The 22,363-nt window shown below is 36.2% G+C and overlaps 2 protein-coding genes across 4 annotated transcripts in view; one reads left to right on the top strand and one right to left on the bottom strand.

Moving 5' to 3' along the window:
* Window positions 1-8,300, top strand: part of ALG6 (ALG6 alpha-1,3-glucosyltransferase) — a 69,750-nt gene extending 61,450 nt beyond the window's left edge. The window contains exons 14-15 of the mRNA XM_055091788.2: window positions 30-228; window positions 7,922-8,300. Of these exons, the coding sequence (XP_054947763.1) occupies window positions 30-228; window positions 7,922-8,119 (397 nt within the window). The 3' untranslated portion in view covers window positions 8,120-8,300. The remainder of the gene's footprint in view (window positions 1-29; window positions 229-7,921) is intronic.
* Window positions 8,301-9,578: 1,278 nt separating this feature from the next.
* The window catches only part of ITGB3BP (integrin subunit beta 3 binding protein), an 86,155-nt gene continuing 73,370 nt past the window's right edge, over window positions 9,579-22,363 (bottom strand). The window contains exons 8-10 of one of the 3 annotated variants that reach the window (XR_610205.3): window positions 20,122-20,171; window positions 19,362-19,412; window positions 12,097-12,181 (exon numbers count right to left, since the gene is read on the bottom strand). Coding sequence is in view for 2 of the 3 variants with exons in the window: in XM_034966565.3 (XP_034822456.1) it covers window positions 12,120-12,181 (62 nt within the window). In the remaining variant the exon portion in view is untranslated. Of the gene's footprint in view, window positions 12,182-19,361; window positions 19,413-20,121; window positions 20,172-22,363 lie in introns of all 3 variants that reach the window. The other 2 variants (XM_003809146.5, XM_034966565.3) reach the window with 2 other exon arrangements.

The following is a 22,363-nucleotide window of genomic DNA, read 5'->3' as shown; positions in this document are numbered from 1 at the left end:
TTGTGATTTTTAAAAATTTTCCTTTACAGTATGCTACCTCTTCTATTGAAGGATGAACTCCTAATGCCCTCTGTTGTGACAACAATGGCATTTTTTATAGCTTGTGTAACTTCCTTTTCAATATTTGAAAAGACTTCTGAAGAAGAACTGCAGTTGAAATCCTTTTCCATTTCTGTGAGGAAATATCTTCCATGTTTTACATTTCTTTCCAGAATTATACAATATTTGGTAAGTTCAATTTTTAAGAAATGACACATTTTTCAGCATGTCACTATTTTAAAAAATTATTGAAGTAGTGATTTTCTTTTATACCTTTTTGAGATATAATTCACATAAATCTACTCATTTAAAGTATACAACTTAGTGGTTTTAAGTATGTACACAGATTTGTACAACTATCACCGTCATCTAATTTTACATTATTTTTGTCACTCCCAGAAGAAATTCTGTACCCATTAGCATTCATTCCCAATTCTATTCTCACTCCTAACTCCCTTCCTTGGACAGCCAGTTTCTGCCTCTTTAGATTTGCCTACTTTGGACATTGCATATAAATGGAATGTATTAGTCTGTGATAGCTGCCATAACAAAATACAACAGAAATTTATTTTCTTACAGTTCTAGAGACTAAAAGTTCAAGATCAAGATCAAGGTTCTACCATCAGGGTTGGTTTCTGGTGAGGCCTCTCTTCCTGGCTTGTAGAAGGTCTCTGCTTTATGTGTCACACATGGAGAGAGACCTCTGTTGTCTCTTCCTTTTCTTGTAAGGACACCGGTACTACTGGATTAGGGCCCCATTCTTATCATCTAATTTAACCTTATTTACCTCCCAGAAGGCTATATCTCCAAATACAGTCACATTGGGGGTTAGGGCTTCAACATACGAATTTTAATTCAGTCCATAACATGGGATAATAAAATTGTGGTCTTTATGACTCAGTTCTTTCACTTAGTGTGTGTGTGTGTGTGTGTGTGTGTGTGTGTATTTATTTATTTATTTTTTTGAGACAGAGTCTTGCTCTGTCACTCAGGCTAGAGTGCAGTGGCATGATCTTGTCTCACTGCAACCTCTGCCTCCTGGATTCAAGCAATTCTCCTGCCTCAGCCTCCCTAGTAGCTGGAACTACAGGCATGCGCCACCATGCCCGGCTAAATTTTGTATTTTTAGTAGAGATGGGATTTCAGTATGTTGGCCAAGCTGTTCTTGAACTCCTGACCTCATGATCTGCCTGCCTTGGCCTCCCAAAGTGCTGGGATTACAGGCATGAGCCACTGCGCCCAGCCACTTAGCATATTTTTGAGGTTCATTTGTTATAGCATATATCAGTACTTTATTCCTTTTTATTACCAAATTATATTCCATTATATGGATATACCACATTTTGTTTATCCATTCATGAATTAATGGACATGAAGTTGTTTCTACTTTTTTAGTGTTATGAATATAATAATGCTGTTGTGAACATTTGTTTACAAGGTATTGAGTGCACATATGTTTTCATTTCCCTTATGTGTATACCTGGGAGTAGAATTGCTAGATCATATGGTAATTCTATGTTTAACATCTTCAGAAACTGCCAAACTGTTCCAAAGTGCAGCACAATTCTTCATTCTCACCAACAATGTGTGAGGGTTCTAATTTCTTCACATCTTTCACAGCATTTGTTGTCTTTTTAATTATAACCATCCTAGTGGGTGTGAGGTGGTATTTCATTGGAGTGCTGACTTGCATTTCCCTAATGACTAATGATGTTGAACATCTTTTCATGTGCTTATTGACCATTTGTATATCTTCTTTGGAGAAATGCCTATTCAAATCCTTTGCCCATTTTAAACTGGGTTGTCTTTTTGAGTTGTAAGAGTTTTTTTAATATATATTCTTGATATGAGTTCCTTACCAGATATTTAACTTGCAAATATCCTCTCCCATTCTGTGTGTTGCCTTTTCACTTTCTTGATGGTATCATTTGCAGCAGAAAAGTTTTGATTTTGATAACATCCAGTATATCTATTTTTTTCTTTTGTTGTGCTTTTGGTGTCATATCTAAGAAACCATTGTATAACCAGTGGTCACAAATATTTACCCCTGTATTTTCTTCTAAGAGTTTTATAGTTTTTAAATCTATGCCTTTGAGTCGCTTTGAGTTAATATTGTATATGGTGTGAGGTAGGAGTCTGACTTTATTCAATTATTTCAGTTCCATTGAATTGTCTTGGCACTCTTGTTGAAAATCAGTTGTTCTTAAATGTAAGGGTTTATTTCTGGAATCTCAGTTCTGTTCCATTGATCTATATGTCTATCCTTATGCCACTGCCATACTGTCTTGTTTACTGTAGCTTTGTAGTTAGTTTTGAAATTGAAAATGCAAGTCCACTGATTTTGTTCTTTTACAAGATTGTTTTATCTATTTTACATTGCTTTATTTTCATATTATTTTTAGAAGTTCATCAGTTTTCTCCCAAAACTCAGCTGAGATTTTGATAGGGACTGAGTCGATTCTGCATATCAATTTGTGGAATATTGCTTTATTTTTTTGAGACAAGGTCTCACTTTGTTGCCCAGATTGGAGTGCAATGGTGTGATCTTGGCTCACTGCAACCTCTGCCTCCTAGGCTCAAGCAGTCTTCCCACCTCAGCCCCCTTAATAGCTGGGACTATGGGCGTGTGCCACCACACCCGGCTAATTTTTTTAGAGACGGAGTTTCACCATGAATATTGCCGTCTTAATATTTAGTCTTCCAATGAACGAACACAGGATGTGTTTCCATTTATTTAGATATTTAATTTCTTTCAACAATGTTTTGTAGTTTTCAGTGTATAAGTTTTGGACTTCTTTTGTTAAATTTATTCTTAAGTATAACGAATGATCCTAAAGCATAATTCTTTATGATGCTATTGTAAAGGAATTGTTTTCTTAATTTCATTTTCATAATGTTCATTGCTACTATATACAAATATATTTTTGTATATTCAACTTGTATTCTTCGGCATAGGTTTTTAATGGATTTCCTACAGTTTTCAATATACAAGATAATGTAATCTGCAAACCATGAGTTTTACTTCTTCCTTTCTAATGTGGATGACTTTTATCTTTTATTTCTCTTACTTGCCTAATTGCCCTAGGACCTATAAGACAGTGTTGAATACAGGTAACAAGAGTGGACATCTTCTCTTTTACTTGATATTAGAGGGAAAGCATCTGGTCTGTCACCATTAACTATGATGTTAACTGTGGGCTTTTAAAAATAGATGTCTTTTATCTGGTTGAGGAAGTTCTCTTCAATTCCTAGTTTACATGTTTTTCTCATGAAAAAATGCTGGATTCTGTCTAATTCTTTTTCTGCATCTTTGGTCATGTGTTTTTTCTTTCTTTCTTTTATTCTATTATATGACATATTTCATTGATTGATTTTTGTATGTTACACTAACCTTGAATTCCTAGGATAAATCCTACTGGATCATGGTGTATAATTCTTTTTATCTGCCACTGGCTTCAGTTTGACAGTATTCTGTTGATGATTTTTGCATTTATATTCATGAGACACTAACATGTAGTTTTCATGTGACGTCTTTGTCTACTCATAAAGTTCATATATTTAAGGCTTATCACATTACATTCAAGGCTGTCTAAAATGCTAGATTGCAATGTATTTGAGGTCAAGAACTCTGCATTTTATACATGCCATTTTATCTGTAGCATCTATCAGTGCCTCGCAAAGAATAGGTGCTCTGATTTTTGTTTGTTGAATGAATGTTCATCTAATTATTATAATGAAAAATTAGAGGCAGCTCAATTATCCAGTAGTTGAAAAATGATACATGAATAAGTATATAAGCTCCATGGAATATTTGGCAACTACTACAAATGTTATGAAGTTGTTGTTGTTGAGACAGGATCTCAGTCTGCTGCCTAGGCGGGAGTGCGGTGGTGCATTTTTAACTCACTGCAACCTGGAACTCCTGGGCCCAAGTGATCCTCCTTCCTCAGCCTCCTGAGTAGCTAGGATTATAGGCATGCACCATCAAGCTTGCCTAATTTTTATTTTTTATTTTATTCTTTTTGAGATGGAGTTTCACTCTTGTTGCCCAGGCTGGAGTGCAATGGCACGAACTTGGCTCACTGCAACCTCAACCTCCTGGGTTTATGCAATTCTTCTGCCTCCGCCTCCTGAGTAGCTGGGACTACAGGCACGTGCCACCACACCCTGCCAATTTTTGTATTTTTAATAGAGACGGGGTTTCACCATATTGGCCAGGCTGGTCTCGAACTCCTGACCTCGTGATCCACCCACCTCAGCCTCCCAAAGTGCTGGGATTACAGGCATGAGCTACCGCGCCCAGCCCAACAGGCTATACTTATTTATATTTTTGAGTACTACATAGAGGATTGCCCAAAGTACCCAGATAACAAAGAGAAAAGAATGACTAACTCTATTAGGGGAGTGTAGGGGAAGGTTTCAAAGGAGATATTTTATATTTAGATCTTGTAGGAAGACAAGGCAGGTATTCTCAGGGCAGATTTGAATGGGTGTCCTGAGGGTTTTGCACTTTAGGTAATGACCATGGAGGATAGTGGTGTGGGAGGTAGGAAGTTAAGAGGTGAACAGGAAAGACAAGGAGAGGATTAACTTTACTCAGGGGTTCAAATGGAAAGTAGATATAAAGTTCATTTTTTGTTAGTATAGGCCCAGATTCCTGAGTGTATGTCAAAGTCTAGCCCTATTGTGATATTCACAATCTGGTCCAGTAATCTTAAGGTGAGGACCGCTATGGGCTCCCAGATTTATTTGTTCTTTAATAGTTTTTGAGCACTTACTATATGCAAGCATTGTTCTGGAGGCTGAGGATACATGACCAAAACTAACAGAAATCCCTGCTCCCATGGAGGTTGCATTCTAGTGGAGAAATCCAGCACCAGCATATGTAAAATATATGGCATGTCAGAGGGTGATAAGTGCTATGGAGAACAACAAAGCAAGGGAGAAATCGATATGATATGCAGGAGGGATGAATGCAATTTTAAAGTGGCAGGGCTTTCTTGAGCAAAGAACCAAAGGAAGTAAACTGCAGATAATTGAGGGTAGAACATCCTAGAAGAGAAAAACTGCAAATGCAGTGAACATCATGGAGGTCATGGTGATTGGAGCTGGGTGAGGGAAAGAAATAATAGGACCTAAGATTAGAGAGGTAACAGTGTAGTTTCTTATAATGGGACTAGAATCTGACTTACATTTTTAAAAGGTCCCTATGGTAGCTATGTGGAGAACAGATTGTGGATAATGGAATCCATGAGATGATGGTGCTGTGGACCAGGGTAGCAGTGGAAGTGGTTAGAAATCGTCAGATTTTTGATATATTTTGAAGGTAGAGCCAACAGGAATTGCTGGGGTTGTGAAAGAGAGGTGTTCAAGATGACTCCAAGGTTTTTGGCATACATAACTGAATGGGTGGGGTTGCCATTTACCGAATTGGAGGAAGCATGTTGAAGGAACTTTGTGTGTGGTGGGGGCAGTCGGGAGTATGAGGAGACCAAGAGTTTTTTACATGTTTAGTTTTAGATGCCTATTAGATATCCAAGTAGAGATATTAAGAAGTACCTGGATATATGAGTCCAGAGTTTAGCGCAAGCTTGTCCAATCTGCAACTGAGGCTGGCTTTGAATGCAGTGCAATACAAATTCATAAACTTCTTAAAACCTGGAGTTTTTTTGCGATATTTTTAAAAACTCATCAGCTATCGTTAGTGTTGGTGTATTTTATGTGTGGCCCAAGATAATTCTTCTTTTTCCAGTGTGACCCAGGGAAGCCAAAAGATTGGACAATCCTGGTTTAGGGGAAAGGGCCAGGCTGGAGACGAAGTTGAGTCTTTACATATAGTTGGTAATTAAAGTCATGCTACTGGATGACTCACTAAGGGTATGAGTATAGATTAATAAGAGGAATAGGTACGAAGCCCCAGAATGCAGACGTAGGGGACATGAGGAACCAGCAAAGATGTCTAAGAATTAACTGGGTGAGATAGGAGAACCAGAAGAGTATGATGTCATGGAAGCCAAGTGAATGAAGTGTTTCAGTGAGAGGAGAGTGATTTCAAATGCTAATGAGAGAATCAAGTAAGGCAGTAAGAACTGACCATGGGATTTACTACACTGGAGGTCATTATGGATATTTGACTATAGCAGTTTCATCGTGATTAGGGTGAAAGCCCAATTGGTATGGGTTCACTAGTGAATGGGATGAAGACTGGACACAGCATGTTTATAGGCAACTGTTTTGGGAAACAAGTGTAAATAGGAGCAGACAAATGGGGTAATAGTTGGAGCAAGAGAGGGTTTTTGTTCTGTTTAACACTGACTCAAGATCGTGGTATTATGACATTTCAACCAGTACCATATTTCTTAAGTTTGAAACTTTTATTTTAAAGATTTCATTCCAGATGTTTGCACTTCCCACTAAGGTTGCCTCAGGAATTTTTCCTTTAATGACACTGGCAGCCTTTGTTTGTATCTGCTTGTAAGCTTTCTTGGCGCCTATCCTCACTTTTCCATTTGGAATGATCACTGCATTACTCTCTATTTAGATCTTACCAATACTGTCATAATGTAGCCAGCAGTTAAGGCATCCTTTAGGGTTCTGTGTCCCACCCACTTCATGGAAGTCACTACTGTTTCTCACTGCTTTCTACATTTATTTATACTGCTTTTGTATACCTGTGTACTGTGCTAGGGATAAAATGAGTAAGATCTTGCTGGTCTTTGTCTTAAAGGAGCTCACAGTCTAGAGTCACAGTCTGTCCAGTACGGTAGCCACTAGACATATATATAAATTTAAACTTATTAAATTTAAATAAAAATTCAGTTCCTCAGTCACAGTAAGTACATTTCAAATGCCCAACAGCCACATGTGGTTAGCAGCTACTATACTGGAGTGCAGACAAAACATTTTCATTACTGCAGGAAGTTCTATTGTATAGCACATTGGCCTACAGAAGACCACACTAACTGATGACCACACAACTACAATAAATGTGCTAATTATTTGTACTACTCACCTTGGTATTTAAGCCAGTGTGACTTTGTGATTTTATTTAACATTCTCCTCAGTAGATGGAAAACTCTTTGAGGCCAGAGGACCTCATTTTCTTTCATGTGCCTTCATGTGCTTTACTCATTGAAAGCATTTAGCGAATATGAAATGTAATTTTCCATTTGCCATGGAAAACTTTTTCACAGATGGGTTCTCAAGATTAGCTTAGAATTTTAAAAATTGATACAGAATAGATGTATATATTTTGGGGGTATATGTGATAATTTGATTCATTTATTCATTCATGTAATGCATGAAGATCAAATCAGGGTAACTGGGCTATTTATTACCTTAAAAATATGTCTTTATGCTAGGAACATTCAACTTATTATTTTCTAGCTATTTTAAAATGTACATTAATGTTAACTATATTCAGCCTACTGACCTGCCAAACACTAGGTTTTATTTCTTCTAGCTACCTATACATTTGTACCCATTAGCTTAGAATTTTATATCCTGTTGGGCCCCAGGGGATGTTATAAATTTAACCCTGACTAGCGTTAATATTTGTCCCAGATACCTTTCTTCAGTGCCTTGGTGGTAGGAAGTATAAGAAGACAGGGGTCCTCAGGTTTTGGCTACACATGGGAATCACTTGGAGAGCTTTAAAAAGTACTGAGGCCTGATTTAATTGGTCTGGGGTGTGATGTGGGCATTGAGATTTTAAAAACCCCTCATATGATTCTAACAGGAAGTCAAAGTTGAGATACACCAGAATAAATTAGACCCTGAACCCTCACCTTTAATTCTGCTCATTTCATAGCTACAGTCAATGTTTCCGGTACATTTAAATTTCACCTTTTATACTACTCAGTAATCCTTTTTTTCCTTGCAGTTTCTTATCTCAGTCATCACTATGGTGCTTCTGACGTTGATGACTGTCACACTGGATCCTCCTCAGAAACTACCGGACTTGTTTTCTGTATTGGTGTGTTTTGTATCTTGCTTGAACTTCCTGTTCTTCTTGGTATACTTTAACATTATAATTATGTGGGATTCCAAAAGTGGAAGAAATCAGAAGAAAATCAGCTAGCTGTATTCCTAAACAAATTGTTTCCTAAACAAATGTGAAAATGTGAACAGTGCTGAAAGGTTTTGTGAACTTTTTGCTATGTATAAATGAAATTACCATTTTGAGAACCATGGAACCACAGGAAAGGAAATGGTGAAAAGTCATTGTTGTCTACACAAAATAAATGTATATGGAGACCAAAGACCAATGGAGGCTTGTCTAAGTACTGCTTGGCCAAAACATGTGGTTTTATTATTCACAGCTATTCAAGTGGGGAAAAAAGAGAAACATGTCCTTAGTCCCATTGTTTACTCAGGAAATGCACTTTTTAAATGTCTTGAAAAAACTGAGAAATATTTCTTGATATTTGCTTTGTCTAAACCTACTTCCTTCATCAGACCATATAGTGAGCTTCATGGGAGAATTGAGCCCCTTCTTTTTAATGGAAATCACTAATTTTGGTATTCAAACTTACATTTTAGAATGCAAGTAGTGTGTATTTCACTGTTTAGAAGTCATATCTTAGGGAATTAAATTTGTGATAATCTTTTTAATTACTGAGAAGGCAATTTAAACTGCTTGAAGTTTGAATATGCCTTATTACACATGCAAATTTGATTTAACAAGGCAAATAAACCATAATCTTTTTATTTCCAAGAATGCATATTTTAATACAATTAAAAATGAATTTTCCTGAATTTAAATGTAAGCTTTAACTTTAAGTGGTTTGAGTGAAGTCTTCTTAATTACACATAATCACTGGTTCTAAACCTCCAGAACCATTCTGTTTAATTAAACATTATATTATATATATATTATTATTGACATGGTTCAGGGTTACCATTGCCAGAGCATTGATTCATGTTAACTTCATCCTATTAATACTGTATCACCCTGTATTAGCAGAAGCCCATATTTATTATAGTATTCAACTGGTAAAAATAATACATGATATCCATGTTGCAGTTTCTCATATAAAGATATGTTTTCTTTAGCCTCTGTAATAAAGATAATCATTTTCCCATCAACATTTTTTAAGGAATATATTTCTTTCATAAGATAGCCATTAAACTATATTAAGTGGTGGTATATTTTAATATAGTGCAAATCAAACCACATACACACACAAAAAAACTGGTTCTAGACATCGACAGTCACAGGCTGATATAAGAAGGTATGTATTTCTAAGTCTGATAAAGGAAGTGGGTTTAGACAAAGCAAAAATCTAGAAAGGTTTCTTTCTCAAAGCAAATGTGCATAAAGACTCAAAGGGCAGGTCAACGCAGAATAGCAGCCTTGAATCACTGCCGAATCAGCAAGAACATTGCTGTCCATGGTCACCATCTGTAATCACTGTGCCCAAATGTCAGCATCTTGGCTGGCTGGTGTAGCTTTATTTTAAAAAATATTTTTTGTAATAGTACACTTGTGTTTAACATAGAATGTTGACTTAGATAAATGATGAGGAAGTTATAAATAATTGGAGTAGCATAACTTTATTATTTGGAAATAAAAGTATTATGTACATATATTAGTAAAATGAAATGCACCTGATTCAAGGTATCATCTAGGTAAATTCTGTAAGGTACCATATAGGTAAATTCTTAAATCATTCTTCAGATGATTTAATCTAATCATACTGAGTTGCACTATAGTTTTTATAGAGACTTGTAGCAGTTATCTTATAAGTATCCCTCATATCTATTAAAAACCGGTTTAAGAGTTTATATTGAACTTAGAGGGATTAGGTTCCAAAATACTAAAACAAAATACCAGAAACAGAGGCCAGGCACAGCGGTCTGTATTTGAGAGGCTGACACAGGATGATCGCTTGAGACCAGTGAGACACCATCTCAAAAAAAAGCAAAATATCAAAAATATCCAGTGATGAATTATCACAGAAGTAGGCAATTCCAAAGCATTTCTCTTAGCTAAACTCAGGGCTATAGGGATGTTTTCATGTAAATACATTTAGGTTATGCAAAAATATTAAAGATAGATTCCTCACTTTCTTCATTAATATACCTGTCAAAAAATAAGCCCTTCAAAGTTATGTTCAAGTACATTTTAGATGGAGGAGGTATTTCTGAGAAATGCAGTTTTCTCAGCTGCCAATAAACTTAGGTTTGCTTCTTAAAATGAAGAGAATAGGGTGTATGTTCATGTATCATATATGAGGCATACAGAAGTCATTTTCCCTTGAGGACTTAGTGGGGGCGAAAAATCCCCAATGTAGCATTCTGTCCAAATGATAAACCACAACAAATTGAGTGAAACATTTACAAAAGTCAAGGCAGCCAAAGGAACCTCTCTGTTCAACAGAGATGGATAGGATATAACTAAATAATGGTTAAAGTAACGCAATGGTTTCAAGTCTCAATTGGTCTCTCTTCTGTTATGTTCATTGGAAGATCAGGGCAAGTATATCCCCTGCAACTCCCCCTCCCCTCATATAAACATTAGTTGTGTGTGTGGATCTTTCTGCTTTGTCCTTCATGTGGCCTCCAAGGGTGATAAAGTGAGAGTCATCTGATCTACAATGAAAAGAACTGGGAAATGATTCTCAGCAGACCCAGCTGTTCTAAAAGGCAAAAGCTTAGTATATCAAGAGGTCAAACATACAGTAACTGGTTTAACAGCATTAAGCACATACCTATATAACTTGGATTATATATGAAACCAATCTACTTCTTAACCCTGTATTACCTGACTAACATAGATTACTTTATAAAATGTTTTGGCTTATAACCTAAGGTTAGTTTTCAATGCTATAATAATCCTTTTTTAGTATATTTTTGGTAACATCCTATTATAAGCACTGTATCAGAATAAATTTCTTAAACAGTATGAAGAACATAATGAAGGTAATTTATATAATTTATAGTAACAGTTTTTAAAAACCTTTCATTTTCAAAAGGTGAATCTAAAATTTCTCTAAGTGGAAAGTGAATTATTTTCTTTTTTTCTGAGATAGGTGTCTTGCTGTGTTGCCCAGTCTGGTCTTAAACTCCTGGGCTCAAGCAATCCTCCTGTTTCAGCCTCCCGAGTAGTAGCTGGGATTAAAGGCTTGTGCCATTGCACGCAGTGGAAAATTTTCAACCTTAATTTGTTATATTTTGTTTCAGATTTTCATGTAGTTTTTATTTTTCATGATATATTCAAATGACATGGTAATATTTTCTACTAATTTTGTTAAAACTTAGGGCAAGTACCAAAGGAGTAGCAGTTTTTCCTTACAGAAATGGTCAAGAAAAGCATAGGTTTCACTATCAAGATAACATACTCTGTGATTCCCTCCTCCCCTTTATTTTGGGAGTGACAACAAAAACATGATGATGACAGAAAACACCACAGAATAACTGAAATTTAATATTTCAAAATAATTTGGAATGGATCACATATTGCCCCTTAATAAAGGTCTTTTCTTTAAATTCAGTACTCTTTGTAGTTTAGTTCAAAGAAAACTTCATATTTTAAACATTTGTACTGAAAAAATACATTCTAATATTTTACAAATGGTGTAAAATTTTAAAACCTTGAAAATGTTTTTTTCTCTATAAGCATAGGAAAATAAAAACTCACTCCTGAGATAGTGGCTACACAATAGACTAGATAAATCTTTAAAAAAATTTCTACAGAATCTATAAATTAATAAGCAGCTGGGGCTTTAAATGGGAAAACTGGTACTTAATTCCACTCATCATTACATTTAATCTGAATTTCAGGAAAACACAGAGTTCTACCAAAGGTGCCACTTTTATACATGCTTTATTAAGTCTACCCACAAATGCTAAAAGTCCACAGAAGTGTATGTGGTACAGAATATAAGTCAAGATCTTCCTCTCCATGTTGGCTTACATTAAAGAGCCAAGAAGAAATGTATTATTTACATTGAGATTATCTACTGGTGCGTGTAGAAAGTTTAAATTAGCTGCAAGAAATTTTATCTAGACATGCACCTGCCAACTGCTACGAGCTGGTATTTACTGGGCAGATTAATTACAAATATTTCTCTGTTCCTTTAAATATGATCAGGCAGATGCAGAAGTTGGTGCTCATGGTGAGTGCATTTCTTCTTAACGCCTGTGAGATATAAAAGATAATTATATTATCAAGAATTAGTTAACATGCACGTCATACATGACTTAAGAAGTGATTTTAACACCCAATAACAATCTAGTTTGGTACCTAGTTTAGTTAGATGCTGCTGGCAACCTCTCGTTTGCTTTTTTCTTTTGAGACGGAGTCTCACTCTCCCCCAGGCTGGAGTGGAGTGGCATGGTCTCGGCTGACTGCAACCTCTGCCTCCCGTGTTCAAGTGATTCTCCTGCCTCAGTCTCCTGAGTAGCTGGGACTACAGGTGTGTGCCACCACACCCAGCTAATTTTTGTATTTTTAGTAGAGACGGGGTTTCACTATGTTGGCCAGGCTGGTCTCGAACTCCTGACCTCGTGATCTGCCCACCTCGGCCTCCCAGAGTGCTGGGATTACAGGCATGAGCCACCGTGCCCGGCCTTATTTGCTTTTTGATTATCTTCACTAGTAACTGTCAATATGACTACTCTGACATAACAGTATTCTTTACCTTATGTGACCATACTTACATGAGATACTTCTCAGAGAATTTTAAAACTCCAACAGGGCCTACAGAAAACTTATTTACATGCCTTTGTCTATAAGCCTTAGGGGCCTTTCAGCAGGTGTTTCCTCCAACAGCTGCCCCCCCGCCCAAAAGACAGTATTTACTATGACAGATTCCTATTCAGAATATGTCCCTCTGGGGACTCCTAGTGGTGGTAGAGGCTCATGTCTCTTCAGCCTTAGAACCCTTCTGTGAGAGAAAGCCCTTGAAGGAAGCAGCCTTTGGCAACTAATGGCATACATTACCACAGGGCATGTGGGAAAAGATCTTTAAAAATGACCTAATAAGGCTGGGGGTGGTGGCTCATGCCTGTACTCCTAGGCCAAGGCAGAGGGACTGCTTGAGCCCAGGAGGTCAAGGATGCAGTGAGCTATGATTGCACCATTGCACTCCAGCCAGGGCAACAGAACGAGACCCAGTCTTTAAAAAACAAAAACAAACAAACAGATAATCCCATCCTGAGGTGATCTGTCTGCTGTGAATTCCCATAACACTGCTTATTCATTTGGTACTTACAGTAGAGAATAATGTTTATACTTCTCAGTCTGAAGGGGAAGAAACTTCTGTCAACTCTTCCTCTGTACTCCATGGAAGTGTGACAAATTTGATTGGCCAAAGTCCAGAACATTCATTGGTCTACATTTTACTAGTAACATTACACAAATTCTTCCCTCCTTGTAGTTTCCCTATCACTGTCTACTCTCAATCCCAGTGGACCTTTTTTATTATAATACTTCCTAATTTCATGTAGTAGGGAGACCAACCCATTCTATTGTGCTGACCTGCAGTCAAGCATGTAAAAGGCAGGCTTGTGGTCTTCACAGCATTAACAGTCACACGGACTTGGGGGTCTATTTAAAAGATCCAGCTTTTAGGTTCAGTAAAGTGCACAGAATTCAAGATTTAAACTTAGTGTGAGAAAGAAGAGGTTGCATTTCTGCTTTAAGGCAATCTACCTTAGTTACCCCAAGCTTCTACTAGAGAGCCTGCCATGTTGGGGGTTATCAATTCCACCACCAATCAAGTTGATACTTTGATCCTCATTGGATGCACAATCCTTGTCTGTACTTGTTATTGGCCAGAACTTAGAAGAGTCTGAACTTGTATCATTTATCATAACTTGACTTATATTTTGTGTCCTTATTAGGTTTCAAACTGTCATAATACACAGCGCTTTGTTCATACTAAGCCTCATCCTTGTGTTACCCAAGTGATTCATCCACATTGTTACTAAAGTATCCCAATATCCCGTTATCATTAGCCAAAATGTTTTTCTCTTCCCATCTTTTGATGGTCTTAGCACTCTGGCTGTGGCCTCTGGGTTGCTGTCACCCTTACTTTCTCTCTTATTCTAGCATTGTTTCACAAAGGCTTCACTTTTTAAAGGCTCTGGGAGTGAATTTGTATGGGACAGTCCTCCCCACTGAACAATTACAGGTCAAGAGGAATAATCACTGAAGTGTGACAGAGGGCTGGAGCAGTTGTGCAGGTAGGGAAGTTGGCCACGGTGATATCAGGAGTACTGTCAGGTTTCTAGGGCATAAGGACAAAATCAGGAGTTTCATTCACATCCTCCCTTACGCATACCAGTCAGGCAGCTACGACAAATATACAAAAGAGCAATGAGAGAATATGGGGGAGAGGGATTTGGGGAAGCTTATGCAGAAGATGAGTTCTAAGCAGGTTTTGAAAGACGGGTAAAATTTTGACAATAATGAGGGAAAAGGCATGCTAGGTTGAGCAGACAAGACCAAAGGTAAGGACATGAGAAAGGCACTTACTGGGGAAGGTGTCTGGGAAATGGCAAGTAATCTGGAATGAATAAGGCACAATGAAGAAACTGGAAAGGTAAGCTGTGGGCAGATCAGGGAGACTCCTGAATGTCAGTTTAAATTTGGATTTTATCATATACATGGTAGAGTGATACCTTCTAAAGCATACATTTGTCCAGTAGCAGGATAGGCTGTAGGGGAAAGGGACCAAAGTGCAGACAGGTAGGTTACAATAGGGACAATGATAATCTGGAAGAGAGGTAATGGAGAAATAAACTGGTACAGTGGGTGTGGAAAGGAGAATTAAGCATTCTCAGAAGTAATATAATCTGGCAGCGTTTGGATGTGGGGACAAAGAGAATTTGACCAATGGAATGATATAATCCCTAGAAAGGTAGAAGAAAAACATCTTTGGAGGGGAAATGATGAAATCAGTATACTTGGGGGACATTGTATGGCAGCTGAGATTGTGGGTTTATAGCCCAGGAGACTATAATAATTTGGAAACCATATACACTAAAGTGAAAAGTCAGGGAATGAAGGAGATAATGAAGGAAATGCTCAAAGTGAGAAGAAAACATGGTGAAAGGCAGAACTGAGGGAAATGCCTCAAAGGTGAAGTCACTTAATTTCACCGTCATTGCTCTTTTGCTTCTCACTGAAAGGGAAGTTGACTGGTAGCTCAACCTTAATTCTTTGCAGTTTCTTGAAAGTATTACTCAAAGACTCAAAAGAACACCCCAAAATGTGGTTATCTTTACTAAAACCCATTAACACAAAGCTATTCTCAGTACTCTGAATTCCCTGTAAGTTTATTACAGAGATTATCAAACACTAAATGTTGCACGTTCATTTACTAAATGTGTAACTGTGACGATGTATCTATGATCACCACCTAATATGTTCTCTGTTGGATTTTCATGGGTCAGAAATTTTGTAAAATGGTAACCTTATAATGAATGAATATAGGTGTATGTGGATGGATATATGTAAGATATATATATCCTATATATATTACATATAGGATATATATATTACATATAGGATATATATATCCTATTACATATAGGATATATATGTATATATGTACATATATGTAGGATATTACATATAGGACATATATAATCTATTACATAATAGGATATATATATATCTCCTATTACAATATATACATATCTCCTATTACATATAGGATATATATATATATCTCCTATTATAATATATATATATCTCCTATTACATATAGGAGATATATATATATCTCTCCTATTACATATAGGAGATATATATATATCTCTCCTATTACATATAGGAGATATATATATCTCTCTCCTATTACATATAGGAGATATATATATCTCTCTCCTATTACATATAGGAGATATATATATCTCTCTCCTATTACATATAGGAGATATATATATCTCTCTCCTATTACATATAGGAGATATATATATCTCTCTCCTATTACATATAGGAGATATATATATCTCTCTCCTATTACATATAGGAGATATATATATCTCTCTCCTATTACATATAGGAGATATATATATCTCTCTCCTATTACATATAGGAGATATATATATCTCTCTCCTATTACATATAGGAGATATATATATCTCTCTCCTATTACATATAGGAGATATATATATCTCTCTCCTATTACATATAGGAGATATATATATCTCTCTCCTATTACATATAGGAGATATATATATCTCTCTCCTATTACATATAGGAGATATATATATCTCTCTCCTATTACATATAGGAGATATATATATCTCTCTCCTATTACATATAGGAGATATATATATCTCTCTCCTATTACATATAGGAGAGATATATATCTCTCTCCTATTACATATAGGAGAGATATATATATCTCTCCTATTACATATAGGAGAGATATATATATCTCTCCTATTACATATAGGAGAGATATATATATCTCTCCTATTACATATAGGAGAGATATATATATCTCTCCTATTACATATAGGAGAGATATATATATCTCTCCTATTACATATAGGAGAGATATATATATCTCTCCTATTACATATAGGAGATATATATATCTCTCTCCTATTACATATAGGAGATATATATATCTCTCTCCTATTACATATAGGAGATATATATATATCTCTCCTATTACATATAGGAGAGAGATATATATCTCTCCTATTACATATAGGAGAGAGATATATATCTCTCCTATTACATATAGGAGAGAGATATATATCTCTCCTATTACATATAGGAGAGAGATATATATCTCTCCTATTACATATAGGAGAGAGATATATATCTCTCCTATTACATATAGGAGAGAGATATATATCTCTCCTATTACATATAGGAGAGAGATATATATCTCTCCTATTACATATAGGAGAGAGATATATATCTCTCCTATTACATATAGGAGAGAGATATATATCTCTCCTATTACATATAGGAGAGAGATATATATATCTCCTATTACATATAGGAGATATATATATATATATATCTCCTATTACATATAGGAGATATATATATATATATCTCCTATTACATATAGGAGATATATATATATATATCTCCTATTACATATAGGAGATATATATATATATATCTCCTATTACATATAGGAGATATATATATATATATCTCCTATTACATATAGGAGATATATATATATATATCTCCTATTACATATAGGATTTATAAGGATAATATTTATATATTATCCTTACTTAACAGGATATAAAAACCTTGGCCAGTAGTGAAACCTGACATTCACAGATTACTACTGGGTAGTGGCAAGAGCATAGGCACTGGCACCAGACTACTCAGTTTAGTATCCTGGCCCTGTTTTAGGTGATTCTGGGACAAGGTACTTAACCTCGTTTGTGCCTCAATTGCCTTACCTATAAAATAAAAGTAATAACTGTATTTGCCTCATACGGCGTTGTGAAGATTAAATGGGATACGTATAAAGTGTTTATAACACTGCTGGCACATAGAAATTACTCAATAGGGCTGGGCACGGTGGCTCATTCCTGTAATTGCAGCACTTTGGGAGGCCGAGGCAGGCAGATCACTTGAGGTTAGGAGTTCAAGACCAGCCTGGCCAACATGGTGAAACCCCATGTCTAATAAAAATACAAACAATCAGCTGGGCATGGTGGTGCTCAACTGTAATCCCAGCTACTCGGGAGGCTGGGGCAGGAGAATCACTTGAATACAGGAGGTGGAGGTTTCAGTGAGCCGAGATCGTGCCACTGCACTCCAGCCTGAGTGACAGAGCAAGACTCCATTTCAAAAAACAAACAAACAAAACAACAGAAAGTACTCAATAAATATTAGCTATTATTATAAGCCATTACTCACTGCAAACAACAGAATATAAGCTATTGTTTACTGCATACAACAGAATAAATGTTTTCATAAAAAACGGACACAATTTTCTATATAAGATGCTTTGCAAATATTAAGACTAGCTTGTCAGGAAGCTAATATTAATCACTTGAGATACCATTTCCAAATAAAAGTATCTTGGAGGTAGAATATAATTCTTTAATTGTGCTTTGATTTTTTTTCCCCTAAGAGATAGCAGGCAAAACACCTGGTAAGCTAAGAATTCTTTTTTTTTTTTTTTTTTTTTTGGAGACAGGGTCTCGCTCTGTCACCCAGGCTGGAGTGCAGTGATCATGGCTGACTACAGCCTCTACCACGTGGGCTCAAGTGATCCTCCCAACTCAGCCTCCTAAGTAGCTGGGACTACAGACATGCGCCACCATACCCAGCTTATTTTTCTATTTTTTTGTAGAGACATGGTCTGTCACTGTGTTGCCTAGGCTGGTCCTGGGCTCAAACGATCCTCTCACCTTGGCCTCTCACAGTGCTGGGATTACAGGCATGAATCACCATGCCTAGCCCCTAATGCCAGTTTTTGTTGTTGTTTTTTCCTGAGACAGAGTTTCACTCAGTCGCCCAGGCTGGAGTGCAGTGTCGTGATCTCAGCTCACTGCAACCTCCACCTCCTGGGTTCAAGCGATTCTCCTGCCTCAGCCTCCTGAGTAGCTGGGATTCAGGCGCAAGCTAGCCAGCTAATTTTTTGTATTTTTAGTAGAGACGGGGTTTCACCATGTTGGCCAGGCTGGTCTCGAACTCCTGACCTCGAGTGGTCCACCTGCCTCAGCCTCCCAAAGTGCTGGGATTACAGGCGTGAGCCACCATGCCCAGCCAATGTCAGTTCTTAATGTGAACCTTCAGTTATAGGTATGCTAAACACTAATATATCATGACTCATATTGCTTTTAGCTTATTTGTTATAATAAGCTATTTATAAACACATCATTTTTACTTGTATTGCTGAATCAATAGGAATTGTTCTGAAGGCAAGGTATAACTAATAAATATAGAATTATTTACTTAATTTAGCACATTTCCAAATTTAACAGACTAGTTATACCTTGTTCAGTCAGATGTGTCCTACAGAAACTATAGTCCACTTGTCAGCATCTATTTAGCTAGTCTATTTAGCTATTTATATGAAAGATGCTTAATTAAGGACCCTTTTACACTCAGTTAAAAATGTGTCCTCTCTGACTTTTAAAGTTAGCGTCGTCAGCTCAACAGTTCTTTCCAATCAGCCTCTAACTGATGTCAGAGGCCCTCCTGTTGTTTATAAGACTAGATTAATATAAGTTCAACTAAAGCTCCAAAGCTCATATCCCTATTTTCTTATAGGAAGACAATACCAAATCTGATAATGTAAATAAAATGTTTCCACCTGAACAAAACACAGTGAAATTTCACAAGGTTAAACTAAATTAGAAAGGTGAAACAGTACCTCAGTTTAAAATGGCTTTAAGGAATTCATAGCTGTCAAGATGACGTGATTCTATATGAAAGAAGAAAGGTTTTTTTTTTTCAGAAAACAATTCAAAGCAACTTGCCACAGTATATGATGCAGAATAAATGTTGAAGCAAAATGAAATTAAAACAACCTGAAGTCTTGTTTTATACTAATAGCAGCTCTAAGGCTATAAATTCTCATTTCAACATGCTATAGTTAGCCTGATTCTATTTCAGAATATACATTTTCAAATTTATTACGAAAACTTCCAAGACATTTATTACAATACATGCTTATTACCATTGTTAGTACACTCTTTATGGTTACTAAAATGACTGTCATTTGTGCTAGATTCTATATCCCTGAGGGCAGGACTATGTCTGCCTTGTTTGTCAGTGTGTTCCCAATGCTAGAATAATGCCTGGAGCATGGTAGGCACTCAATAAACATTAATGAGGTAAGAAAATAGCAATTTATAAGTATTTGAAAATACTTAGATAATTCTTTAAAAAAAGTTCTTTTCATTCATCACACATTGGCTGCACTGCATGTGGAACTTCTTTCCAGGCTCTATCCAGGCACTGTGCTAGGCTCTGGAACTATCGTACATAGATAAGACTTTTTGTTTGTCTGCCAAAGAGGAGCCCAGAAAGAGTCCTGTAACCAGGCAATTACAATGCACTACAACATGATACATTTAAAATGTTCAGACAAGTGTTGTGGGAGCCTCAAAGATGAAGCAATTTAGCTTTACCTAGGAGAGCTGGGGAGAGCTTCACAGAGGTTGTGACATCTGAGGCTGACCTTAAAGGATGAGCAGGAGTTTGTAAGACAGAGAAAAAAGCAATCATTAAAAAGTCAGGAAACAACAGGTGCTGGAGAGGATGTGGAGAAATAGGAACACTTTTACACTGTTGGTGGGACTGTAAACTAGTTCAACCATTGTGGAAGACCGTGTGGCGATTCCTCAGGGATCTAGAACTAGAAATACCATTTGACCCAGCCATCCCATTACTGGGTATATACCCAAAGGACTATAAATCATGCTGCTATAAAGACACATGCACACGTATGTTTATTGCGGCACTATTCACAATAGCAAAGACTTGGAACCAACCCAAAAGTCCAACAATGATAGACTGGATTAAGAAAATGTGGCACATATACACCATGGAATACTATGCAGCCATAAAAAATGATGAGTTCATGTCCTTTGTAGGGACATGGACGAAATTGGAAATCATCATTCTCAGTAAACTATCGCAAGGACAAAAAACCAAACACCGCATGTTCTCACTCATAGGTGGGAATTGAACAATGAGAACACATGGACACAGGAAGGGGAACATCACACTCTGGGGACTGTTGTGGGGTGGGGGGATGGGGGAGGGATAGCATTAGGAGATATACCTAATGCTAAATGACGAGTTAATGGGTGCAGCACACCAGCATGGCACATGTATACATATGTAACTAACCTGCACATTGTGCACATGTACCCTAAAACTTAAAGTATAATAAAAAATAAAAAAGCAATCTAGGCAGAGGGAAAGGTAGCAAAGTGTTCTGGGGTCCTGAAAGAGAGGTTCCAGAGGGCTGAAGCACTTGGTGTGAATAGTATGAATAAAAATGACTACCCTCCTCTTATCTGAGGTCTGAACTGGAGGAAAAATCACCTAATATTTAATAATTACCAAGTCCTGCTTTTAACTATATAACTAGTTATATAATACTATAAACATTTGCTTTATTGTGTTTAAAATATGTAAACCACTTAGATAATTTATCTAACTCTTTTTTTTGTGGGGCTTTTTTGACTACTCTGAGAGTAAAAAATGGGAAAAAAAAGTTCACCTGTCAGGTGACACAAAACCAATTTCTACTAAATGTGCCAGAATAATTTTTCTCCACCTCAAGAATAGTCTTCAGTCTATTCATTACTGTCTTTTTACAGTATTTTTATTTAATAAAACCTATTAAGACTACCATACAAATCTCTTTACTTATGCTTTTATCTTTTAACTGATCAATTTTTATATTGCTGACATCCCTTCTTCACCATTTGCTCATTTAAAAATTCATAGTATGTGAGATATGTCTCTGGGGAAAATGTCTATAAAATTTGTTACAGCTGGCAAATGCGTATGAGTCAGTGATAGCACATGACTAAATGCTTCACAGAAAATAAAATTTGTTTCTGTAGTAAGCAGAACTGTTTAAATGTTATTTATTTTTATGTTTCAAAGAAAATATATTGTGAAGTGCTGCATTGATTTAATACGCAACAATGTCTGTGTACACGCTGTAGAAGGAAAATTTATGAAACCTTTGCACAACTCCTTTAATTGAATTTTCCAAATCTCTCACCACACACAAATAATCAATATCTTCTGCAGAGAAAACGAGTCAGAATTATTACAGTCTTTCTTTTCAATTTTGTTGTCATCAGCACATACAGAGCACCTGGATATTTGTAATGTCTGACAGCAAGTTATTTACACCTCTTAAACACCTAATTGCTATTAAGTGAGTCCAAATCTATAGTTTAAAATTTTTTCTACTGATTTTATTTGAAAGAAAAATTATCATACTTCTGTTAAAGTATAAAAAATTTAAATCATGAAAGAAATTATTTAAAAGGCTTTGAAAAGTAATAAATCAGTTTATTTTTACTTAAATCCTAGACAAATCTCAAGTAAGCATTTTTAGCAGCTGAAATGCATACCCCAAAACAATGACGAATCGTGTAAAACAAGAGCATTAACATTATTAATAGGAAAGGTTATGATTCACATATGGCATACATGATAGCTGAATCATTATAAAGAGCTGAGGACTATAGTTGTACATTAATGTATATTTGTGCTATCAAAATTAATGGCTTCATTTTTTATCTCCAGATAAACCCAGAATGTTAAAGCATAGGGGGAATTTCTGTTGTTTCTCCTAAAAGTCGTCATGTCTAAACTTCAAACCTCAGTGCTTTTAAAATTGAA

This window comes from Pan paniscus, chromosome 1 (assembly GCF_029289425.2).
Source record: "Pan paniscus chromosome 1, NHGRI_mPanPan1-v2.0_pri, whole genome shotgun sequence".
Taxonomy (NCBI): Eukaryota; Metazoa; Chordata; class Mammalia; order Primates; family Hominidae; genus Pan; species Pan paniscus.
Note: the sequence above shows the minus strand (reverse complement) of the source record. Positions and strands in the feature narration are given on the sequence as shown.